Source organism: Ruditapes philippinarum, unplaced genomic scaffold (assembly GCF_026571515.1).
Source record: "Ruditapes philippinarum isolate M1 unplaced genomic scaffold, ASM2657151v2 ctg1521_1_1_1_1, whole genome shotgun sequence".
Classification (NCBI taxonomy): domain Eukaryota; kingdom Metazoa; phylum Mollusca; class Bivalvia; order Venerida; family Veneridae; genus Ruditapes; species Ruditapes philippinarum.
The window spans coordinates 7,849-28,217 of NW_026853157.1; the positions used below are offsets into that span (position 1 = coordinate 7,849).

Here is a 20,369-nt window from a genome sequence, read left to right on the forward strand (position 1 = left end):
TTTGACCCCAGGGCATTTATTTGTACAAACTAGGTAGACACTAACTAGGTGATGTTTCCTGCCAAATATTTAAGCTCTACATCTTGCAGTTTTCTAAAAGAAAATATTTTAAGTTTTTACTATAGACAAATAAGGAAAATCAATGACCCCCAGGGTCGGGCCAATTTTGACCCCAGGGCATTTATTTGGACAAACTTTGTAGACACCCAATAGAAGATGTTTCATGCTTAACATGGGGTTTTTAAAAGATTTTTTTTTAAGTTTTTACTGACTGTACAAATAAGGAAAATCAATTTTTTAAATTTTTACTAAATACAAATAAGGAAAATCAATGACCCCCTGGGGCGTGGCCAATTTTGATGCAAGGGCATTTATTTGAACAAAATTGGTAGACACTGACTAGGCGCCCTATCATACCAAATATTATAGCTCTAGCTCTTGCAGTTTTCTAAAAGAAGATATTTCAAGTTTTTTCTTTCGGTTGCCATGGCAACCAGAGTTCTGCTTGGAATTTAATTCTTTGAATACTTTTAAATAAAGTTGACTACCAAAGGAACATTCCTGTGAAGTTTGGATGAAATTGGCTTTTTGGTTTATGAGGAGATGTCGTTTCAATTAAAAGTTATGGACAAACGCCGGACGAAAAGCGATCACAAAAGCTCACCATGTGAGCTAATAAAGGCCAAAAAAGTACGACACTAAAAGTACACACATGACTTGTCATATTAGGTTTTGGTCTCGTACGTGATGTCCTTTGTTTGTTTTCAACAATATGTCTTTATTACATATCTTGCTACGTCTCTAAAAATTAGCATGTAAGAGGAACTGGTAAGGAGATAGGACACCAAACATATTTAAAATGTCAGCTGAGAAGTACTTAAACAAGAAATGGTTAAAAGTTCAAATGTGTCCACATGTTTAGTAGTGTGACTTGAAAATCTTCAGAAAGGTCAGCTTCGTTATTAAAACCAACAAGATTCCAAATCACGTTGATGAAGAATGTTGTTTAAACATAAGTATACAATACACATTGTACTTCACAAAATACATTGTACTTTAAACAATTTTGAACTTAAGATTCAACCTTCCTTACATTATAGACTACCAACATTTTGTGCACAAAAATTTATGTTTCCTAATAGCCTATATATTACATCCTTCATAGATATAAAACAGAATTGTAAAATGTAATGACAAAAAAGTGCTTTTTTTTCATGGGAATGGTTGTCGTGTTTTATCAGTTGTAACACATGTATTAGTCAGATTCTGACAAACCAGTCTACATACAATTTGTTTTCATTGGTCAGTTTCAAAATGTGCATCAGAAATTGACCAATCAATGATCAGAGTATTTAGACTGGGCTCAAGTTAAAAAATATTACATATCCAGGTCTGTTTTATTCCAGCTAGACTTGATGCTGCAATTTTTATCATAAAAACTTTAAAGAAATCATTCTTTTCCATGCCCTAGTGGAAATTATGTTGACTTTTGTTGCAGTACCGAAGCTGGTTGAACCATATCTTGTGTAAGATCTGCCGGGAATGTATTGACAGTATTCAAGATATGATTAGTAAGGTCAAGCAACCTAAAAAAAAAAAAATTATTTTAACAACCAACTTGAAAATTTCTTAACATGAGTCATTACAGTAATTCATACAATTTTGGAACATATTTTTTCTAATGTTATTTAGAATATAATTTATGCATATGTTACATACCATTCTTGTTGAGATTGTGTTAAACATCTTATCTGTTTATCGTCTGTGGTGGCGAGCGTTGCCTTGATGGGTTTAAACATTTCTTCTATCCCTTTCTTATGCTGCTCAAACAGTGGACTCTTTATCTGAGTGATGGTTTGCTGGAATAAAGAATAACTTGCTTATCATTTAGCAAAATACTAAAAGCTACTCCCCATATATGTAATACAAATTATCTTATTATCTAATAAGACTTACCATATTGTAAAAATGTAATTCTGACTATAGTTTTATTAGTTGAAATGTTTTTTTGCTTGAGCTTTGCATACCTCAGACATGAGTTTTTCATACTTTACAGAATGAGCTTTGCATACCTCAGACATGAACTTTGCAAACTTCAAACATAAGCTTTGCATACTTCAGAAATATGTTTTGCAATACCTTGAACATGGGCTTTGCATACTTCAAACTTGAGCTTTGCATACTTAAAACAAATAAGTATTTGGCTTAATGTTATTAAACATTTGGCTTCAGAGCTCCCTAGAAAAGAGGTGGCTTTATAGAATAACCTCTCAACGTGATTCAAAAGAAAAAATACATGTATATATATATACTTACATACATGAGGGCCAGCTGATGTGCAATATATTTATGTGAAGATGTGTTTACACAATCATTATGCATTTGTCTAGCCAGTGTTGTCAATTGACTCAATGTGGACACACTAGCAAAATAACCTGAAATATAAGCAATACATAGTTGAAATAATCTTTCAAATAATCTTTCATACCCCACAAGTATCATGAGCTTGTTTATTACCCTACATAATCATTTTTGAAGTTCAAATTCATAGCTGTACTGTAGATTCAAGCTATTAAGTAACACGAATTTCAAGACATTTACTAAGTTCACCTACAAGAACTTGACATTCTATCAATATTAATGTTAACATTTAAAATATACCCCCTATATAATATACAAAAACATTTATTTGTTTATTTAAACTATATAGGGTGTATTTTTGGATATAATCAATAATGTTGGTTATTTGACAGAATGTCAAGTTCCTGTGGGTTTAACATCAGAGATCTATATTAATCTGAATGTTAATCTTTAGTTTATACAGAATATATTCATTTTATATTAATTATGTAGGAAGCTATTAGCTTATAGACACACTCTCCAATCTATTCCTGGAAAACCAAGTTGTAACAAGCAATGAATGTAAAGTTTCTTGCTCAAGGAAACAACAGCTTGCCACTGACTGGATTTAAACTAACATGGCTAAAAATCCTTAGATAATTAGTACCATGCATTAACCACACTACCATGCTGCTACACAATTTATATCATTGAAATATGAGGAAATAGGAGTGCAATAATGCGATTAAACCAACTATATAGTAAAATATATTGCATTTCACTGAAAAACAATATACATGTATACATGTAACTAAAGCTACTACATGACTTGTACTCATGTCGAAAAATTCTGACCTCTACATACCATGAATAATATCTTAAACATATGCTTGAATGATATATAATATTTCATTCTAATAATTATGTCTATATCAATTAAAAGTAAATAAAAGTGTTTGTACATTTACATGGCTTTGGTGATTGAAATAATACACATGTGTTGCCTGATATGAGAGTTCCATCGTTGGACAAATTCCAAATTTCGAGGCCTTTAGCTAAGAAGTTAAATAAAGGTCACAGGGTCAAGTTCAAGGTTATTCAATATGAAAGCTCACTTTTAGGCATTTTTTTTAAAAAAAAAACTCTATTCAAAAGTGCATTTACAACCATTAGAATAAGGTTTCAGTGAAAACTTTCTCACTGCAAAATGTATTTAATACTCACTAATGTTAATAATGATAACTTTAACTAAGCTTTTACGTACTATCAAGTGGGGTTTTGTCAAGGTCAAGTGAGAATGACCTTGGATTTGCAAGATAGGTCACTGCTCTTGGATACAGTCTGTCCAATCTTTGTGACTGCAGATATCTCTGAAAAAAACAAAACCTGTATGTTAAAAGAAAACATTTGTAAAAACTTTTATTAGTTATTGTTCGTAACAAGTTTTTAAAAATATTTGGTTGGGTTTTACTTGGCACTGGCACAGTATAGGTCATATGGCTACTTTCCAGCTTTACTGGTAGAAGAAGACCTCAGGTGTCCCTCCATGCATTATTTCAGGCATTAACAGGCATCTGAGTAGAACCACCAATGTTCAGTAAAGTAGCTGGACAACTTCCTTTCATGAACTGGCACAGTGGTGAGGGGACCATGGACACCCCATTTGTAAAGTATCAATGTTGTTCAAGTTTTGATATTCATAAACAATAAGGTCAGGAATGTTAGCCAAGCAATAAAATTCTTACTGAATATGTCTAAAATTTTGGAAACAAAGTGAGCCCTCGGAAGCATTAATCACAACAAAATAACTTGAATATAAGAATGTACAAACTATGTATAGTTATACATGTATTCATATTCAATTGTGACCCCCTACAGTGTGTAGATTTATAAACACAACTAACTTCCTAAGAAGTAAAAAACATGTTTATTGTATATTTACAAAGAGACTGTGTAGGGATTATCAATATTTTTTAATATCAAATTTGAGAATAGTATATCTTTAATATACATGATCAAAGAAAAGAAATATATTAAAGTAATAGTAATCTTACAAGACAGTCTTGATAATCTGGTGGCACTTTTGCTAACAGGTGAAGTATTCTGTCATAAACAACAGTTGCTGAAACAAACAAAGTAGCAAAACTTATGAACAACTTCATTACATAGATAAGACAAAAAAAAAACACGTGGCAATCAGCATGAATTCAGTTGGAATCCCTCCTATAATCATGGGATAATACTTCAATTAGCATTAAGTTGCTTCCAGTCTAATCTGTTTTTAGTATTGATTGTAAATGCCATAAAAGTAAAATATGTTCTTAAATGACAAATAAAATACGGATGTATATTTAAACTAAAACCATGACAGTTAACCTAATTTTCCCTTTGTTCTGTGGTTGTACCATAAAAAAAATCTCAGAAAGGGATATTGAAATTAACTTTGCACTATTAGAAATACAATGAACATTTTTGAATAACAAGAGGGCCATAATGACCCTTGCTTTGAAAATGCATTAATGCTTCATAACAAATATTTAAGCTCTGGTATTGTAAATTCAAAGAAAAAGACCTAACTAAATGTGTTTAACTATGTAAGTCTATATAAACTTAAACAGACCACTAATTATGGTGATAACTTGCTTTCTTAGATAAATAGTCAGTATAATTTTTTTTTATATCAATTGTTACCAAGAGACAGTCCACTTATCATTCATGAGTTTTAAATCAGCAATGAGATACAAAATTGACAATTGAACTTTGAATCGATTATAAAAGACAAAGGGCTAGATTCAGTAAGAGTGAAAAATTGCCCAGTGTGTCAGAAATTCATCAAAATTTCAGTAAAAGTTCATATTTTTGTGCTTAATCAGAAACAAGAACACATTGGGCGACTAATTACTATTTATTTGGTTGCCATAGCAACTAAGCTAAATTCATCAATTTTTTTTTTCAGTTTGCCTTGCACAATATGAACAAGGTCTTACTGACTGAAACAGGTGGACAAGAAAAAACAGTTAAAATAATTGAACAAACAGAGACTCCTCGAGCGTTTCAACACAAACAAAATTCTGTTAACATTGATAACAATTCTTACCTCTATCAATGAATGAGTTACTAACATGGCCTTGATGTATGCTTGAATTCTGAAATCAGAAAAATTATCACAATTTTACTTTATATATAAAGTTAAATTTATCCCTTTTTTCAACGGAATTCTGAGAATATAGGGACTATTACATGATATTGCTAAAAAACTATTCCAATTGTTAATATAGCTCGAGTTGATTGGGTAAAGTTGTATTCTCACAAGACCAATTAGCATGTTCATGTAATTTTCCTTTTATTTTATATCTTCAATTGAATCTGTAGATTCTGAAGTAATTTGATTGGTATTTAATGAATTTGTTCATTTGTTAGCTAGACTAATCACCCAGTTATTGTCCTGTTGTTATATAATTATAGACAACAGCCAGTCTACTTAGGCACTGGTGAAGGAAGATGTCAGGTGCCCCTGATCTGTGCATTATATCAGGAACAAATGGGCACATAAGTAGAACCACAGACAGTCCTTAAGATAGTTGGATAGCTTTTTCACATGCATGAATCCATTTAAAACAATTGCGTGACTCTATCTTATAGCGGTGAGAGGCAAGTGGTTTGAAATCAACAATCACAACCACACAGCCATGGATGCCCCTAGTAACTTTGTTAATTAAAGACAGCAGAAATGTAGCTTTAAATACTTAAATTTACATTGGGTTTTAAATTATGGAGCTCAATTAGATTTACAAAACGTAAAAGGACTACCAATATCCAAGGCTCTTTACTCTATTATAGATGTTGACAGAACCAAATTGGCCACTTGGAAAATTCAACATTACCCAGGCCCTTGTTTTACTATTAAGCACTGAGAAAAGTCGAGCTCACTGCTCTTGTTAAAAGATAAGTAGCTTTATATATCACATTCCTTTATTAAGAGCTTTCATTATAGTCACTGGTACTGTAAATATGTTACAGTTCTCAAAAGAAAAAAAATGCAAGAGTTAAGGTTAATCATTGCAAAGTTTTTTTTACATTTTCAGCAGGATTAAGCTCAGCTGATGATGCATTAATGAAGCCAAAAGTTTCATTTGAGAATTAAAATCTCACAACTTTATCTATATAAAAAAAGTTCCAACAAGACTTTTAGAAAAGAATAAAAAAGGTGTCCTTTAACTGGCCGAAGCAAGACATTGTATTTTTCAGCTGCACTTAATTAGTAAGTAAGTAAGTAAGTAGAGTAAGTAAGTAAGTAAGTAAGTAAGTAAGTAAGTAAGTAAGAGTAAGTAAGTAAGAGTAAGTAAGTAAGAGTAAGTAAGTAAGTAAGTAACTAAGTAAAACCCCCGTCACACTAGAGCTTACGATTACTTGCGACCACCGGCGACTTGTAAAACTGACGATCATCAGCGATTGTCTGCGACCGAAACCATTTTTGCACAGATAAATTTACTTTTGCGAGTATCGTAAGACAAGTCATCATTGACAATCGCACAACAGGTCATAAGTAAACGTACGATGGTCTCAAGATTGCCTGGAATTACTTACGACAACCCGTGAGATATTTACATGCAATCACCTACAACTTGTCGTTCGACCACCACACGATTACTAAAGACTACTTAAGATTATCAGTGACTAGTGGCAATTTGTAAAGACTGTCGTAAGATTGTCGCACTTCCGAACGATCATTGTGCGACAGCCTTAAGACCTTATAAGATCACTAGCGACCTGTTTGATCGCAAGGAGGTTTTTGTGCAATCTCAAAAAACCTCTTTACGACTGAAATTGGTCGTGGGACATAAATAAGATAACCTGCGACTGTCATAGATCATCGATGACCGTCGTAAGACGTTTTAAAGATTGTCCGCGACCAGAGGTCACTGGTGATTGTGAACTGGTCTTCACTGGTCGTGAGCTCTAATGTGACTGGGGCTTAAGTAAGTAAGTAAGTAAGTAAGTAAGTAAAGAAAGTAAAGTCTTTATTTACTGAGGCTACACATTTGGTTACCCAATCTACCATGCGGGCCTCGTGAGGCCTAATTCACATGAAAGGTCACAAACAATTATATAAAAGTGTCTTCTTACAGATGTAGACAAAATCAAATATAAATTATCAACTTTGCTTGCTGACGCCATTCACTAATGAGAAATACATGTATTCCCTCAAACTGAAAATCAAATTTTATTTTTCTGCCAATTAAATTATCAAGAAATGTTTCATCAATATAGTGTAATTGACTTGTCAATATTTCTACAAGATCTGTATCGATACACATAAATATATTGTGTCCTTGTATACATTTATCAAAGGTATTGTTTTATGTCTATAGATATAAGTAAAGGTAAAGGTCTTGTTTATTACAGTGTCACCCCCACTGAAAGGGCCAGCCATTTCTGACTTATGAGACACCTTTTGCTTGCATACCTGTTATGTACCTCCAAACTCCTACCACTATGCCAGGTGGAACCACTATGCCAGGTGGATAGAGTCTACTCATGCACTGGTAAAGAAGACATCAGGTGCCCCTCTTCGCATTATTTCAGGACCAAATGGGCAGATGAGTAGAACCACAGACATTCCTTAAGATAGCTGGATAGCACAATGCAAGAATCCATTTTAGACAACTGAGTGACTCTAACCTATAGCGGTGAGAGGCATGTGGTTTGAAATGAACAGCAACAACTACCCAGCCATAGACACCCGTTGTAACTTTGTAAAATACAGGCAGAAGAAATGTAGCTTTATATACTTAAATTTACATTGGGATTTAAATAAAGGCGCTCAATTAGATTTATAAGGACTACCGATATCCAAGGCCCTTAACTCCAATGTAGATGTTGACAGAACCAAATTGGCCACTTGGAAAATTCTACATTACCCAGGCTCTTGTTTTACTATCAAGCACTGAGAATAGTTGAGCACACTGCTCTTGTTAATAGATAAGTAGCTTGATGTAACATTCTCTTTAGAAGAACTTTCATTAAAGTCACTGTTACTGTAAATATATGATAGTTCTCATTTACATTTTTTTTCACAAAGATTAAGCTAAGCATGTGATTAATTCAATGTTAAATGAAGTCAAATTTAGTTTCTTTTGAGAATTAAAATGTCACAACTTTATCTGTAAACAAGATCTGTCGTAGGACAGAAAGGCTGGATTATTTGAAAAAGTTGTCACAAGGGTGTTTTATTGAGTATAATAATGCTCACCTATGAATACATAAAATTGACCAAAAAGGTACAAAGGCTTGTTATTAAGATGTTTTATCAAGTAAATCACAGCTTTATTATTATGAATGCATTAAATCCCAAAAAAAGGCACAAACCCTTCAGTAGTTTAATGGAGATAACAGCTTACAAGCAAAACTTTACCATGAATTTTTAAGTTGACAAAGGGGAGAAAAATCAGCCTAAATGCAGATAGAATTATGGATCTTGGTCAGTGACCTACAATTAATGACCCTAAATGCATGTGTGAAGTTTTAAATAAATATCTTATATAGTTATTGAGATAATGTAAAACTTGCATGTAAACATTAACCAAGAGACTAAGTAGAAAAGGTGAAATAAATCAGCCTAAATGCAAGACAGAGTTAATGTTAAGTTTCCAGATAATTCTTTATTGTTGAAGGTGCTAGATTATGATTACTGTAGAACATAATATACTGATCTGGAATGATCTTAGCTAAGTATATATTCGGGAATATTTTTCATTTTCTTTACCTTTTAAGTCATCAGTTACCTTTCAAGTCATCAATACATTTGGAGTATTATTCAACTTTGATATTAAGTAATTTATTGGAGCTTGGATTTTCAAATAGATTAAATTATTCTTGTGGATTTTATTGTGGGAATTTATTCTTAAGTGTTCTTGGATTTAACTTTGATTTAACTGTGTTGTTCAATAAGGGATCATTCAAGGATCAGACTAGACATTTGAGATTTCATTTTTATTTGGACTTCAGGTATTTGTAAACATAAATTGTTATTTAATTTTTCTTTAATAATTTTTCTGTAATAAATTTGTTATTGTTACATGTTTGTTGCTGGCTTTTCTTTCTCATTACCCCTGGCTTGTAACAAATTGCTCTCCATATTCTTTGAGTAGTCGAGCTAAAAACAGAAGTTTGACACAAGACTTTTAGAGAGGAAAAAGGTGTCCTTTAACTGGCCAAAGCAAGACATCGTATATTTCACCTTTACTTAATTTACACGGAAGGTCACAAACAATTATATAAAAGTGTCTTCTTACTGACGTAAACAAAATTAAATATAAATTATCAAATTTGCTTGCTGATGCCATTCACTAATGAGAAATATATGAATTCTCTGTGACAACAGAGAAAGGGATAGCCATTGAAAAATCATATTCAGATGCTTGTTGCTTGGTTACTTTTTTTGTGGGGTTTAATATTGTGGTATCAGGGAATGTGTTTTTATGTTTGACTAATTTTTTGATACAAAAGAAAAAGAACATCAAAACACTTGGCAATCTGATTTATACTCGATCGTACAAATCAGATAGCCTCGTGTTTCGATGCTCTTTCTATTACTAATTTGATTGAAATGAAATGAATTTCTTCCTTTGATAGACTAATCACCTTGTTATTGTTATGTTGTTATATCATGCGTATGAATACATATTGATTAGAACAGCAAGTCTACTCAGGCACTGGTGAATGAAGACCTCAGGTCAGCCCCTCTGTGTCTGTGCATAAAATATTTCAGAAACAAATGGGCAACTGAGTGGAACCACGGACATTCCTTAAGATAGCTGGATAGCTTATATTTCACATGCAAGAATTCATTTAGTATCGTGAATGTGCGACTCTAACCTATAACATGAATGGCAAGTGGTTTGAAATCAACAACCTCAACCACCCAGCCATGGATGACCTTAGTAACTTTGTAAGTTACAGGCAGTAGAAATGTAGCTTTATAATTATCCTTAAATTTACATTGGGTTTTAAATTATGGAGCTCAATTAGATTGATTAGGACTACCGATATCAAAGGCCCATTACTCTAATGTAGATGTTGACAGAACAAAATTGGCCACTTGGAAAATTCAATATTACCCAGGCTAGCACTGAGAATAGTCAAGCTCACTGCCCTTGTTAATAGATAAGTAGCTTTATATATCACATTATTTAATGAAGAGCTTTCATTATAGTCACTGATACTGTAAATAATTATTACAGTTCTCAAAAGAAAAAATCATTTTCATTTTCACAAGGATTAAGCTAAGCATGTTATAAATTCAATGTTAAATGACGCCAAAAGCCCAAAGTTTCATTTGAGAATTAAAATCTAACAACTTTCTCTATAAAAAAAAAACAAAAGTTCAACACAAGACTTTTAGAAGAAAAAAAGGTGTCCTTTAACTCAGGCCCAAGCAAGACATCGTATATTTCACCTGTACTTAATTCACATGGAAGGTCATAAACAACTATATGAAAGTGTTTTTCTTACAGACGTAAACAAAATTAAACAAAATTATCACATTTGCTTGCTGACGCCATTCACTAATGAGAAATACATGTATTCCCTCAAACTGAAAATTAAATTTTATTTTTCTGCCAATAAAATTTTAAGGAAAGGTTTCAGTTATATTATCAGGAAAGGTTTCATCAATATAATATAATTGATTTGTCAATATTTCTACAAGATTTCTACAGATAGACATAAATATATTTGGTCATTGTATACGTTTATCAAAGATATTGTTTGATGTCTATAGAAATATTTAAAAAACAAGATTGCATTTGAGAAAAATGCTATGCCACCGCATGGTTCAAATTTTAAAGCTGTACATCAAAGGACAAGAAAGTAGGTCACATCATCAAAATCTAGCTCAAAGTTCAATTTTACAACTAAAACTGTGCACATGGTCAAAATGTCATTTCTGTACATCAAAGGTCAAGAAAGTAGGTCACTGTCCCCTTGGGCAAGGCATAATTTTGACCCAAAGGTTTAATAACAATCTTGATACAGGTCCACCAAACAACATTTCAAGTCAAATATCTAAGCTATAGCTTTCTCCCATTCAGAAAACATCTGTTTTATTTTCTGTTTTTACTACGTGTACATAATGAGAATCACTGCCCCCGGGCAGGGCCAATTTTTGACATTTGAACAACTTTGGTAGAGGACCTATAGATGATATTATATATCAAACATCAAAGCTCTATGCCTTGGACCTTCAGATAAAATTTTTTTATTTTCACTATATGTACATAATGAAAATCAATGACCCCCGGGGCGGAACCAATTTTGACCCCAGGGCTATAATTTGAACAATCTTGCTAGAGGTTCACTACACAATGTTTCATGCAAAATATCTTAACTTTATCCTTTGTAAATTTAGAGAAGATGATTTTTTAAGTTTAAACTATATTCATATAGGATAAACCTATGGCTCCCTGATAATAAGGGGCGGGGCTAATTTTGACACATTAGAGGCAAAATTTGAACATCTTTGGTAGAGTAACCTTTAGATGATATTATTTAACAAATATTAAAGCTCTAAGCCTTGTACCTTCAGACAATAAGATTTTTTTATTTTTTACTATATGAATATATTGAAATCAATGACCCCAAGGGCGGGGACAATTTTGACCCCCGGGCTATAATTTGAACAATCTTGCTAGAGTTTTACAACACAATGTTTCATGCAAAATATCTAACCTTTAGCATTTGTCAATTGCTAGAAGAATTTTTTTAAAGTTTTTACTATATACATATAAGGAAAACCAATGACCCCTGGGGCGGGCCGATTTTGACCCCAGGGCTATAATTTGAACAATCTGGGTAGAGGTCTACCAAACAATGCCTTATGCAAAATATCTAAGCTCTTAGCCTTTTGGGTCTTTACAAGAAGGTGTTTTAAGTTTTTACTATATGTACATATAGCGAAAATCAATGACCCCGGAGCGGGGCTGATTTTGACCCAAGGGCTATAATTTGAACAAACATGGTAAGGGTCTACCCGATGATACCTTATGCAAAATATCTAAGCTCTAGGCCTTTTGGGTTTTTACAAGATGGTATTTTAAGTTTTTACTATATGTACATAGTGAAAATCAATGACCCCCGGGGTGGGGCCAATTTTGACCCCTGGGCTATAATTTAAACAATCTTGTAGAGGTCTACCAGACAATTCCTTATGCAAAATATCTAAGCTCTAGGCCTTTTGGGTCTTTACAAGAAGATTTTTTAAATTTATTCTTATTATTCCTTTTGGTTGCCATGGCAACCAGATTTCTGCATGGAATGAAATTCTTTGAACAACTTTGGAAGCCCTTCACCCAAGGAACAATCCTGCCAAGTTTGGTTGAAATTGGACTTGTGGTTTTTGACCCCAGGGCTATAATTTGAACAATCTTGTAGAGGTCTACCAGACAATTCCTTATGCAAAATATCTAAGCTTTAGGCCTTTTGGGTCTTTACAAGAAGATTTTTTTTAATTTATTCTTATTATTCCTTTTGGTTGCCATGGCAACCAGATTTCTGCATGGAATGAAATTCTTTGAACAACTTTGGAAGCCCTTCACCCAAGGAACAATCCTGCCAAGTTTGGTTGAAATTGGACTAGTGGTTTTTCACAAGAAGATTTTATAAGTTCACTATATAATCTATATAACATACACACAAACACACCCATACACACGCATACACACAGGTGAATCGCTATATGCCACAGCATCGCAGATGCTGCGGTGGCATAAAAATAAAAATTTATTACATGCTTTTCAGTGGCTTATAGAAATATATCAGTGAAATATAAAACTGCTATTTCACCGTTTGAAACAGTGAAATTATCAATTTGATATTTTTCACTGTTTTGAATTTAAGCCCATTACGTTTTTTCATTGAAATCCAGCATGTATAGGACTGGAAACCAACATAATGATGTGATGTCACATTGTTTTATTATTTGGCGCACTTTTTATTTAGTATTAGGTTAATTGTCTTTTTAAACATTGATTTGCATATAATAAAAAGAAAATTTGTTTAGTTTAGTGTAAGATGGAAAAATATTTCACCTCATGAACACCAAAAGTTCATATTTCACTTGTAGCTGCGCCACTCATGAAATATACCTTTTGGTGCTCACTCGGTGAAATATATTCCCATCTTACACTGAACTAAACAAATATCCTTCATATAATAGTTAAAAAGAGGCTTCATCGACTGTATATTCAATATGCAATATAGTCCTCACTTAGATTATAACTTGACATAAAATTTCCAATTTTCAGGTTCAACTGTGTCCGTTTGGATTTTCGGTGACATAACAGTCAGTGGAATTCCAAAATTATGGAAAATCTCCTACTATTTAATAGAGATGCTAATATTTTCCCCTAAAATGCTTTGTGCTCTAATCTTTACCAGAACCATGACTTAACAGCATCTGACTTATATCAGCTAAAAGACAGACAGCTGTCTCTTAAGATTGCCGCTACCATGTACCATGCATGTTAAATTGAATTGAAAATAAACAAGAGCTGTCTGTAGGACAGCACGCTTGACTATTCTAAGTGCTTGATAGTAAAAGAGCCTTTATATTGTTTAATTTTTTAAGTTCACAAAAGGGCTAATTTTTTTATAAATTCATGTTATAGGCCTAAGAGAGAGTCTAATTATACAGTATTGGCTTGACTATTCGGAAAGTAATGCCACAAGGGTCTTTTATTAGTATAATAATACTAATAAGTAATTACCTATGAATAAATAAATTTGACAGAAAAGGTACAAAGGCTTGTTTTTAAGATGTTTTATCAAGTAAATCACTGCTTTATTATTATGAATGCATAAAATTGTGTCCCAACAACTTACATGAAAAACTTAACCATGAATTTCTAAGTTGAAAAAGGGGAGAAAAATCAGCCTAAATGCAAGATAGAATTATGGATCTTTGTCAGTGACCTACAATTATGACCCTAAATGCATATGTGAAGTTTTTAATAAATATCTTTAATAGTTATTGAGATATGTAAAACATGCATGCAAACACTAACCAAGAGACTAAGTAGAAAAGGGGATATGAATCAGCCTTAATGCAAGATAGAGTTATGGAACTTGGTCAGTGACATACAATTATGACCCTCCAATTATGACCCTAAGTGCATGTGTAAAGTTTCAAGTAAATATCTTTGAAGACCTTTAATCTTTAACCAAAATTTCTAAGTTTCAAAGGGGCGAATTATTCTGCAAATATTACAGGCAGAGTTATGCAATTTTGCAAACTGATGTACATTGTTACTATAAAAAAGTATTTTAAATTTCAATTGAATATCTCAAGCAATAATTGTGATATTTGACTTTACAAAAAAACTTTAACCAAAATTTCTAAGTTCCAAAGGGGCATAATTCTGTTAATATTGTAGGCAGAGTTATCCAACTTGTCAATCTGATGCACCTTGTTACTATAAATAAGTATTGTAAGTTTCAATTGAATATCTCAAGCATTGATTGAGATATTTGACTTCACAAAAAACTTTAACCAAAATTTCTAAGTTAAAAAGGGGCATAATTCTGTCAATATTGTAGGCAGAGTTATCCAACTAGTCAATCTGATGTGCCTTGTTACTATAAATAAGTATTGTAAGTTTCAATTGAATATCTCAAGTAATAATTGAGATATTTGACTTTACAAAAAACTTTAACCAACGCAGACGCCGACGCGGACGCTGACGCCGGGGCGACTACAATAGCTCTCATATTCCTGAATAGTCGAGCTAAAAAATTGTAAAATGTGTTTCAGCTGTTAGGTTTTTCCCCTTTTCTGATTTATCACCCTATATTTTCCCCTTCAGAAAGTCACAGGTTGTTTTGAAAATTGGAAAAAAAATCACTGACTTATTCGAGTAACTGTTTCAACCTTAAATAACCATATCAACAAAGAGTTCTGTATGTAAATGGGTTTAAACATGTCTTGGAGGCAGTCAAATGGGTTTCAGCTATGACGTGGAACAGAGCAGATTTATTTTCCAATCATTGGCATTTTCAGGTAAAACAATTACAATGTAAAATAAGTGCATAATGATAAACATGACACATGAAACAAGATTCATACCGAAACTAATTGATTCTTGATTCTTATTAGTCAACACAAATGACAAAAGAATTATAGGTATCTTAAATGTCAACATTGACCTTTTAATAATACAAACAAAAGAAATAACTGCAAGAAAAATTCAATGCATATATTTTAGTACTTTAAAGGGATACTCAGGCAAATTAATGGCAAAAATAGTTAAATGATCTTGTGTATTCAAATCACAGAAAAGTGAATAAAGACATGTTAATTTTGCATGGGTATCCATTTAAAAATTACACACAATTTTTTAATCATAAGATATTAAAATATTTTTGTAAATAAAATTTGTAAAACCCCTTTAATGTACATACCTCTGTGAGTTCTTTCTTACAAAGAGTTTCTAACTGAAAGCAAAGTGACATCATTTCTAGTCTGACATCATATGGGGTAGTGCTGCTTGACAATAGAGGTTGGTGAAGCTGTACATCAACTGAAAATCATTTAAATAAATATAATATAAATATAATATTTCCTGGGATTTTTTTTGGGTTGTTTTATAGCCGATATTCAGTCATATTCCCAATTAAAAATTGTATATTATTTTCCCAATCCACAGGAAATAATTCCCAAATAAAAGTTACAAAATGAAACAAGGAACATCGCAATGCGATGCAACCAGGTTTTCAGCAAAATATTTCACAGAAGCTTTGTCATGAAGGGGCATTTGTTTTTAATTGAACTTTTAGGAGGAATTATGGCTTTTTTAATATTCCTCAAACAAAAATGATTGAGAAATTTTATGTTGTCTATTCGCCTTTTTTTCCCAAATGTTTTAGAAAGGTAAACAGTACTTTATTTTTGCTTAATTTTTGCATTTTTGCGTCTCTTGTCATTTTCTTTTGTCAACAATATTGGCGTGTGGTGTTTTGTGCGATATCAAGAAAAGTATGTTCACAATTTTAAAAAAATACTTGAATGATGTCTTGGAAGAAACATGGGAATTTAGTGAGCGCCAGGGCACTTGATGACAAAGCTTCTGTGAAAGTTTGGTCAAAATCCATTGAGAAATGTAGGAGAAGTTGCGCACTGTAGAAATTGTTCACTATATATTCTGTATAAGGAAAAAATATACAAAGGGCCATAATTCGGTCAAATATTATCCAACAATCACAAAACCCCGAAAATATGTGCCAGGCACTTGAAAACAAAGCTTCTAAGAAAGTTTGGTCAAAATCCGTTGAGAAATGTAGGAGGAGTTGAGCACAGAAGAAATTGTTCTCTATATATTCTGTATAAGGAAAAAATATACAAAGGGCCATAATTCGGTCAAATATTATCCAATCACAAAACCCCGACAATATGTGCCAGGCACTTGATAACAAAGCTTCTAAGAAAGTTTGGTCAAAATCCGTTGAGAAATGTAGGAGGAGTTGCGCACAGAAGAAATTGTTCACTATATATTCTATATAAGGAAAAAAAACAAAGGGCCATAATTAGGTCAAATATTATCCAATTGCAAAACCCCGGCAATATGTGTCAGGGCACTTGATGACAAAGCTTCTGAGAAAGTTTGGTCAAAATCCGTTGAGAAATGTAGGAGGAGTTGCGCACAGAAGAAATTGTTCACTATATATTTTATATAAGAAAAAAAAACAAAGGGCCATAATTAGGTCAAATATTATCTAATCGCAAAACCCCGACAATATGCGCCAGGGCACTTGATGACAAAGCTTCTGTGAAAGTTTGGTCAAAAATCCGTTGAGAAATGTAGGAGGAGTTGCGCACAGAAGAAATTGTTTACGCCCGCCCACCCGCCCGTCCGTCTACCCGCCGACATACCTCAATCTAATAACCAGTTTTTTCCTTCGGAAAACCTGGTTAAATATTGAATAAAAAACTCTAAAATCTTTGAAAATAAGGGCTTCTTCACTGTTATAGTGCTTAAATATTTGAAAATGCCATCCTAGACAGTGATTACTTGCATTCACTTATCTAAAGTGAAACTTCAAAATGTTAGTGTGACCTTGACCTTTGAGGTAGGGACGTGGTTCTTGGATGTGACACATCATCATTCTTGATGTGGAAGACATTATATTTTGTGCCAAGCTATTTCAAAATGCCTAAATGTATGACAAAGTTGCAGTCCGGACAGGAATGAAGTGGGGATGCACAGACGGACAGTGTGATTTTAATATGCCGTCCTTCTGGGACATAAAAATAAGCATGACAACAAACATTATCAATGATTTTGAGAATATTCTTTACTTAAAACTAGAGACAAATTGTAACCTGCGCTCTACTAAGGTGCCCTCTCTTGTCATTATTTCACCTGAGTAGAACCAAAAACAATTTGTAAGCTAGCTGGACAGCTTTCCTTTTTTTAACGCCTTGTCCCAAGGATCGTTGTGCCAAAGTATGGAGACAATCCATCCACTAGTGACTACTTACAAAGTTATAATCAATTAAAGCAAAAACTTGAAATTATAATAATGTGACCATTAAGGGACTCCACTGAGGTTGTTTGACATGAAGGGACTGACAATATTTTTTCCAGATAAATGTATATTTTGCTCCTCTTCCTCTTAGTTTACGGTACTTAACGCTTTCAAACCAGAAAGAAAACAACAAATGAAACTTACAGTACCAGGGATAGAATTTAGCAATAATTTCTACTTGCAAATTCTTGCAAGTGATCAAATGATTAACTGGCAATATGAGGTATTCCACTGGCATTTCCATTATAATGTATCTTATTATTATAATACACAATGACAATGTATTTTGAACATATTATGGTATGACAATTCTTAGGACCTTCATTAATTTAAGCATATTTTGTACTTGATTACACCAACAGCCTGAAAACTCAGAGGTACTGATCTACTTAAATAAATATTTCAGCTTATAAGTAAACACTTTACAGAGAAGTGCTACGCATTTACATTGGACCCTGATAAAACAACATGTGTTTGGCTGTTATAAATAGTCCATCAAAACATAGTCACAGAAAAAATAAATAGAGCAACCAAAAATTGATTTTTAAGTTTTTAAGGTAAACTTCATCAATTACTGCATCTGGCACAGTAAACATCATCAGTTTCTCCAGGGGACAGTTGCCAAGCATCATCATCAGCTCAGAAGATATCAATTATGTAAAAGTCCAAAATGAACAGTCACTTGCAAATAAATGCCAGCTAGAGTAATTTTTACTGGCATTATTAGATTTTAACTGGCATTTTGCCAGTATGCCAGCTTAAATTCGAACCCTGGGTACAGAAATTGTCATAAGCTATAACATATAAGTATTTTCTGCTGTATGGCACAAGGAAATAACAATAATTATGTTCAGTCAAAATAATTTTAATGGACCAAACGTAGACCATATGTGGGCCATTTTGAAAACAGTATGTCATCATTTAAATCGCGGTAATGGTATTACATTTCAGTTTTTTCATGTTTCAGTTAAAATTTCTACATGTTATTTTGCTTGATTATATCCTTACTATGTACCTCAACAAACAAGAACATTTAAAAAATGATGATTGTTTCAGACATACGGCACGCACAAATTTAATGGACTATTGGTGCTTTTTGCAGAAATTTGTAAAATGTTGTTCTGTTTTACGTAAAAATCTAGAGATTTAAAATATTTTGCTCAAAAACTTTGTTGGATATGTGTATGAATAAAATATGTCAATTCTGAACAATTTCAACACTGGTCACATGAAAATATGCCATTACCGTGAAATAAGTGATGACGCGGAATTAGTGATGTTGAGTATACATGCCCTTTGTTTTTTTCATACTTAATTTTTCACCTGAGTGGAGCATAACTCAAAAAGTCTTTGAGATGTCAACATGAAACTTCATAGGTGGATAGATCTTATTGAGGAGGAATGCTGTGTGCAAGAATGATAACTTTACCCTTTATAATTTTTTGAGTTATTGCCCTTTGATATTTTTCATACTTTTTGTCCAGAGCTTATCTCAAAAAGTGTTAGTGGTATCAACTTGAAACTTCATAGGTGGATAGATCTCATTGAGGAGGAGTGCAGTGAAGAATGATAACCTACCCTGCATTATTTTGCAGTTATTGCCCTTTGACAGTTGTTATTTTCAGGCATCAGTATTCACATTGGTTTTAAATCTGTAATCACTTCAGCCATCAGTTTTCATTACCAAAAGACCTCTTTTAACTTGAACTATTCTGCTCTACTACAAAAACATTCTTCCGACCAGCAAACACATTCGGCGGGGGATGGCCATGCTAACATGGCCCTTGTTATACTTATGTCTTCGTCACGACTGATCAGAACAAATAAGCAGATAAGCTGCACGAAATGGCTAGGTATCCGAGGACTGCTACACTGTCACTTAAAAATTTAAAAGGCACTGACATTTATACCAATTACACAGATCATTATGACCATGCATTTTATACAATAGAAAACAATGTCATGTAACCTTTGAAAGAAGGATCATAGTGCATCGGCGATGATATTGGGCAAGTCGTGGGGGCTGCCATATTTGTTGTTTAAACGGTCGAACACCACTAAATAGTTTCCGATCCCAGTGGTACCACAGGCGCTAGTCACATAATCAAATATTTTACATAACCGGTCTATTATGTATATTAAGATATCTTATTATAGTATATATCCCATATAAAACTTTAATAAGTTTGTTTCAAGCACCTGTGAGTGGTACTAGTTGATATAACTACCACTGATCTCTAGATACCAATTTTTCCTTTAAATTTATTCATTTGTTCAATTATCAAAATTATACTGTTTTCTGTCACATGCTACTACAGTAGTTACTTTGTTTGCCTTTTAGATTAAAGCAAAACTTCCTAATATCAAAATGGCAGGGGCTAGTCCATTCATTCTGGGGTTTTGTTTTCGTGAAAAGGAGGGATTAATTACATGTTCCATTAATTGGTACT

At 32.9% G+C, this 20,369-nt stretch overlaps 1 protein-coding gene across 1 annotated transcript; it reads right to left on the reverse strand.

The window, feature by feature from the left end:
- Positions 1-1,217: 1,217 nt before the first annotated feature.
- On the reverse strand, positions 1,218-20,016 carry LOC132735166 (uncharacterized). Its single transcript, XM_060722087.1, has 8 exons — positions 19,889-20,016; positions 15,796-15,914; positions 5,438-5,486; positions 4,395-4,462; positions 3,605-3,710; positions 2,317-2,435; positions 1,720-1,859; positions 1,218-1,586 (listed from the first exon to the last, which is right to left on the reverse strand). Exons 1-8 carry the CDS (start codon positions 19,947-19,949, stop codon positions 1,478-1,480), a joined length of 771 nt encoding a protein of 256 aa, XP_060578070.1. The 5' UTR covers positions 19,950-20,016; the 3' UTR covers positions 1,218-1,477.
- Between the last annotated feature and the right edge of the window lie 353 nt (positions 20,017-20,369).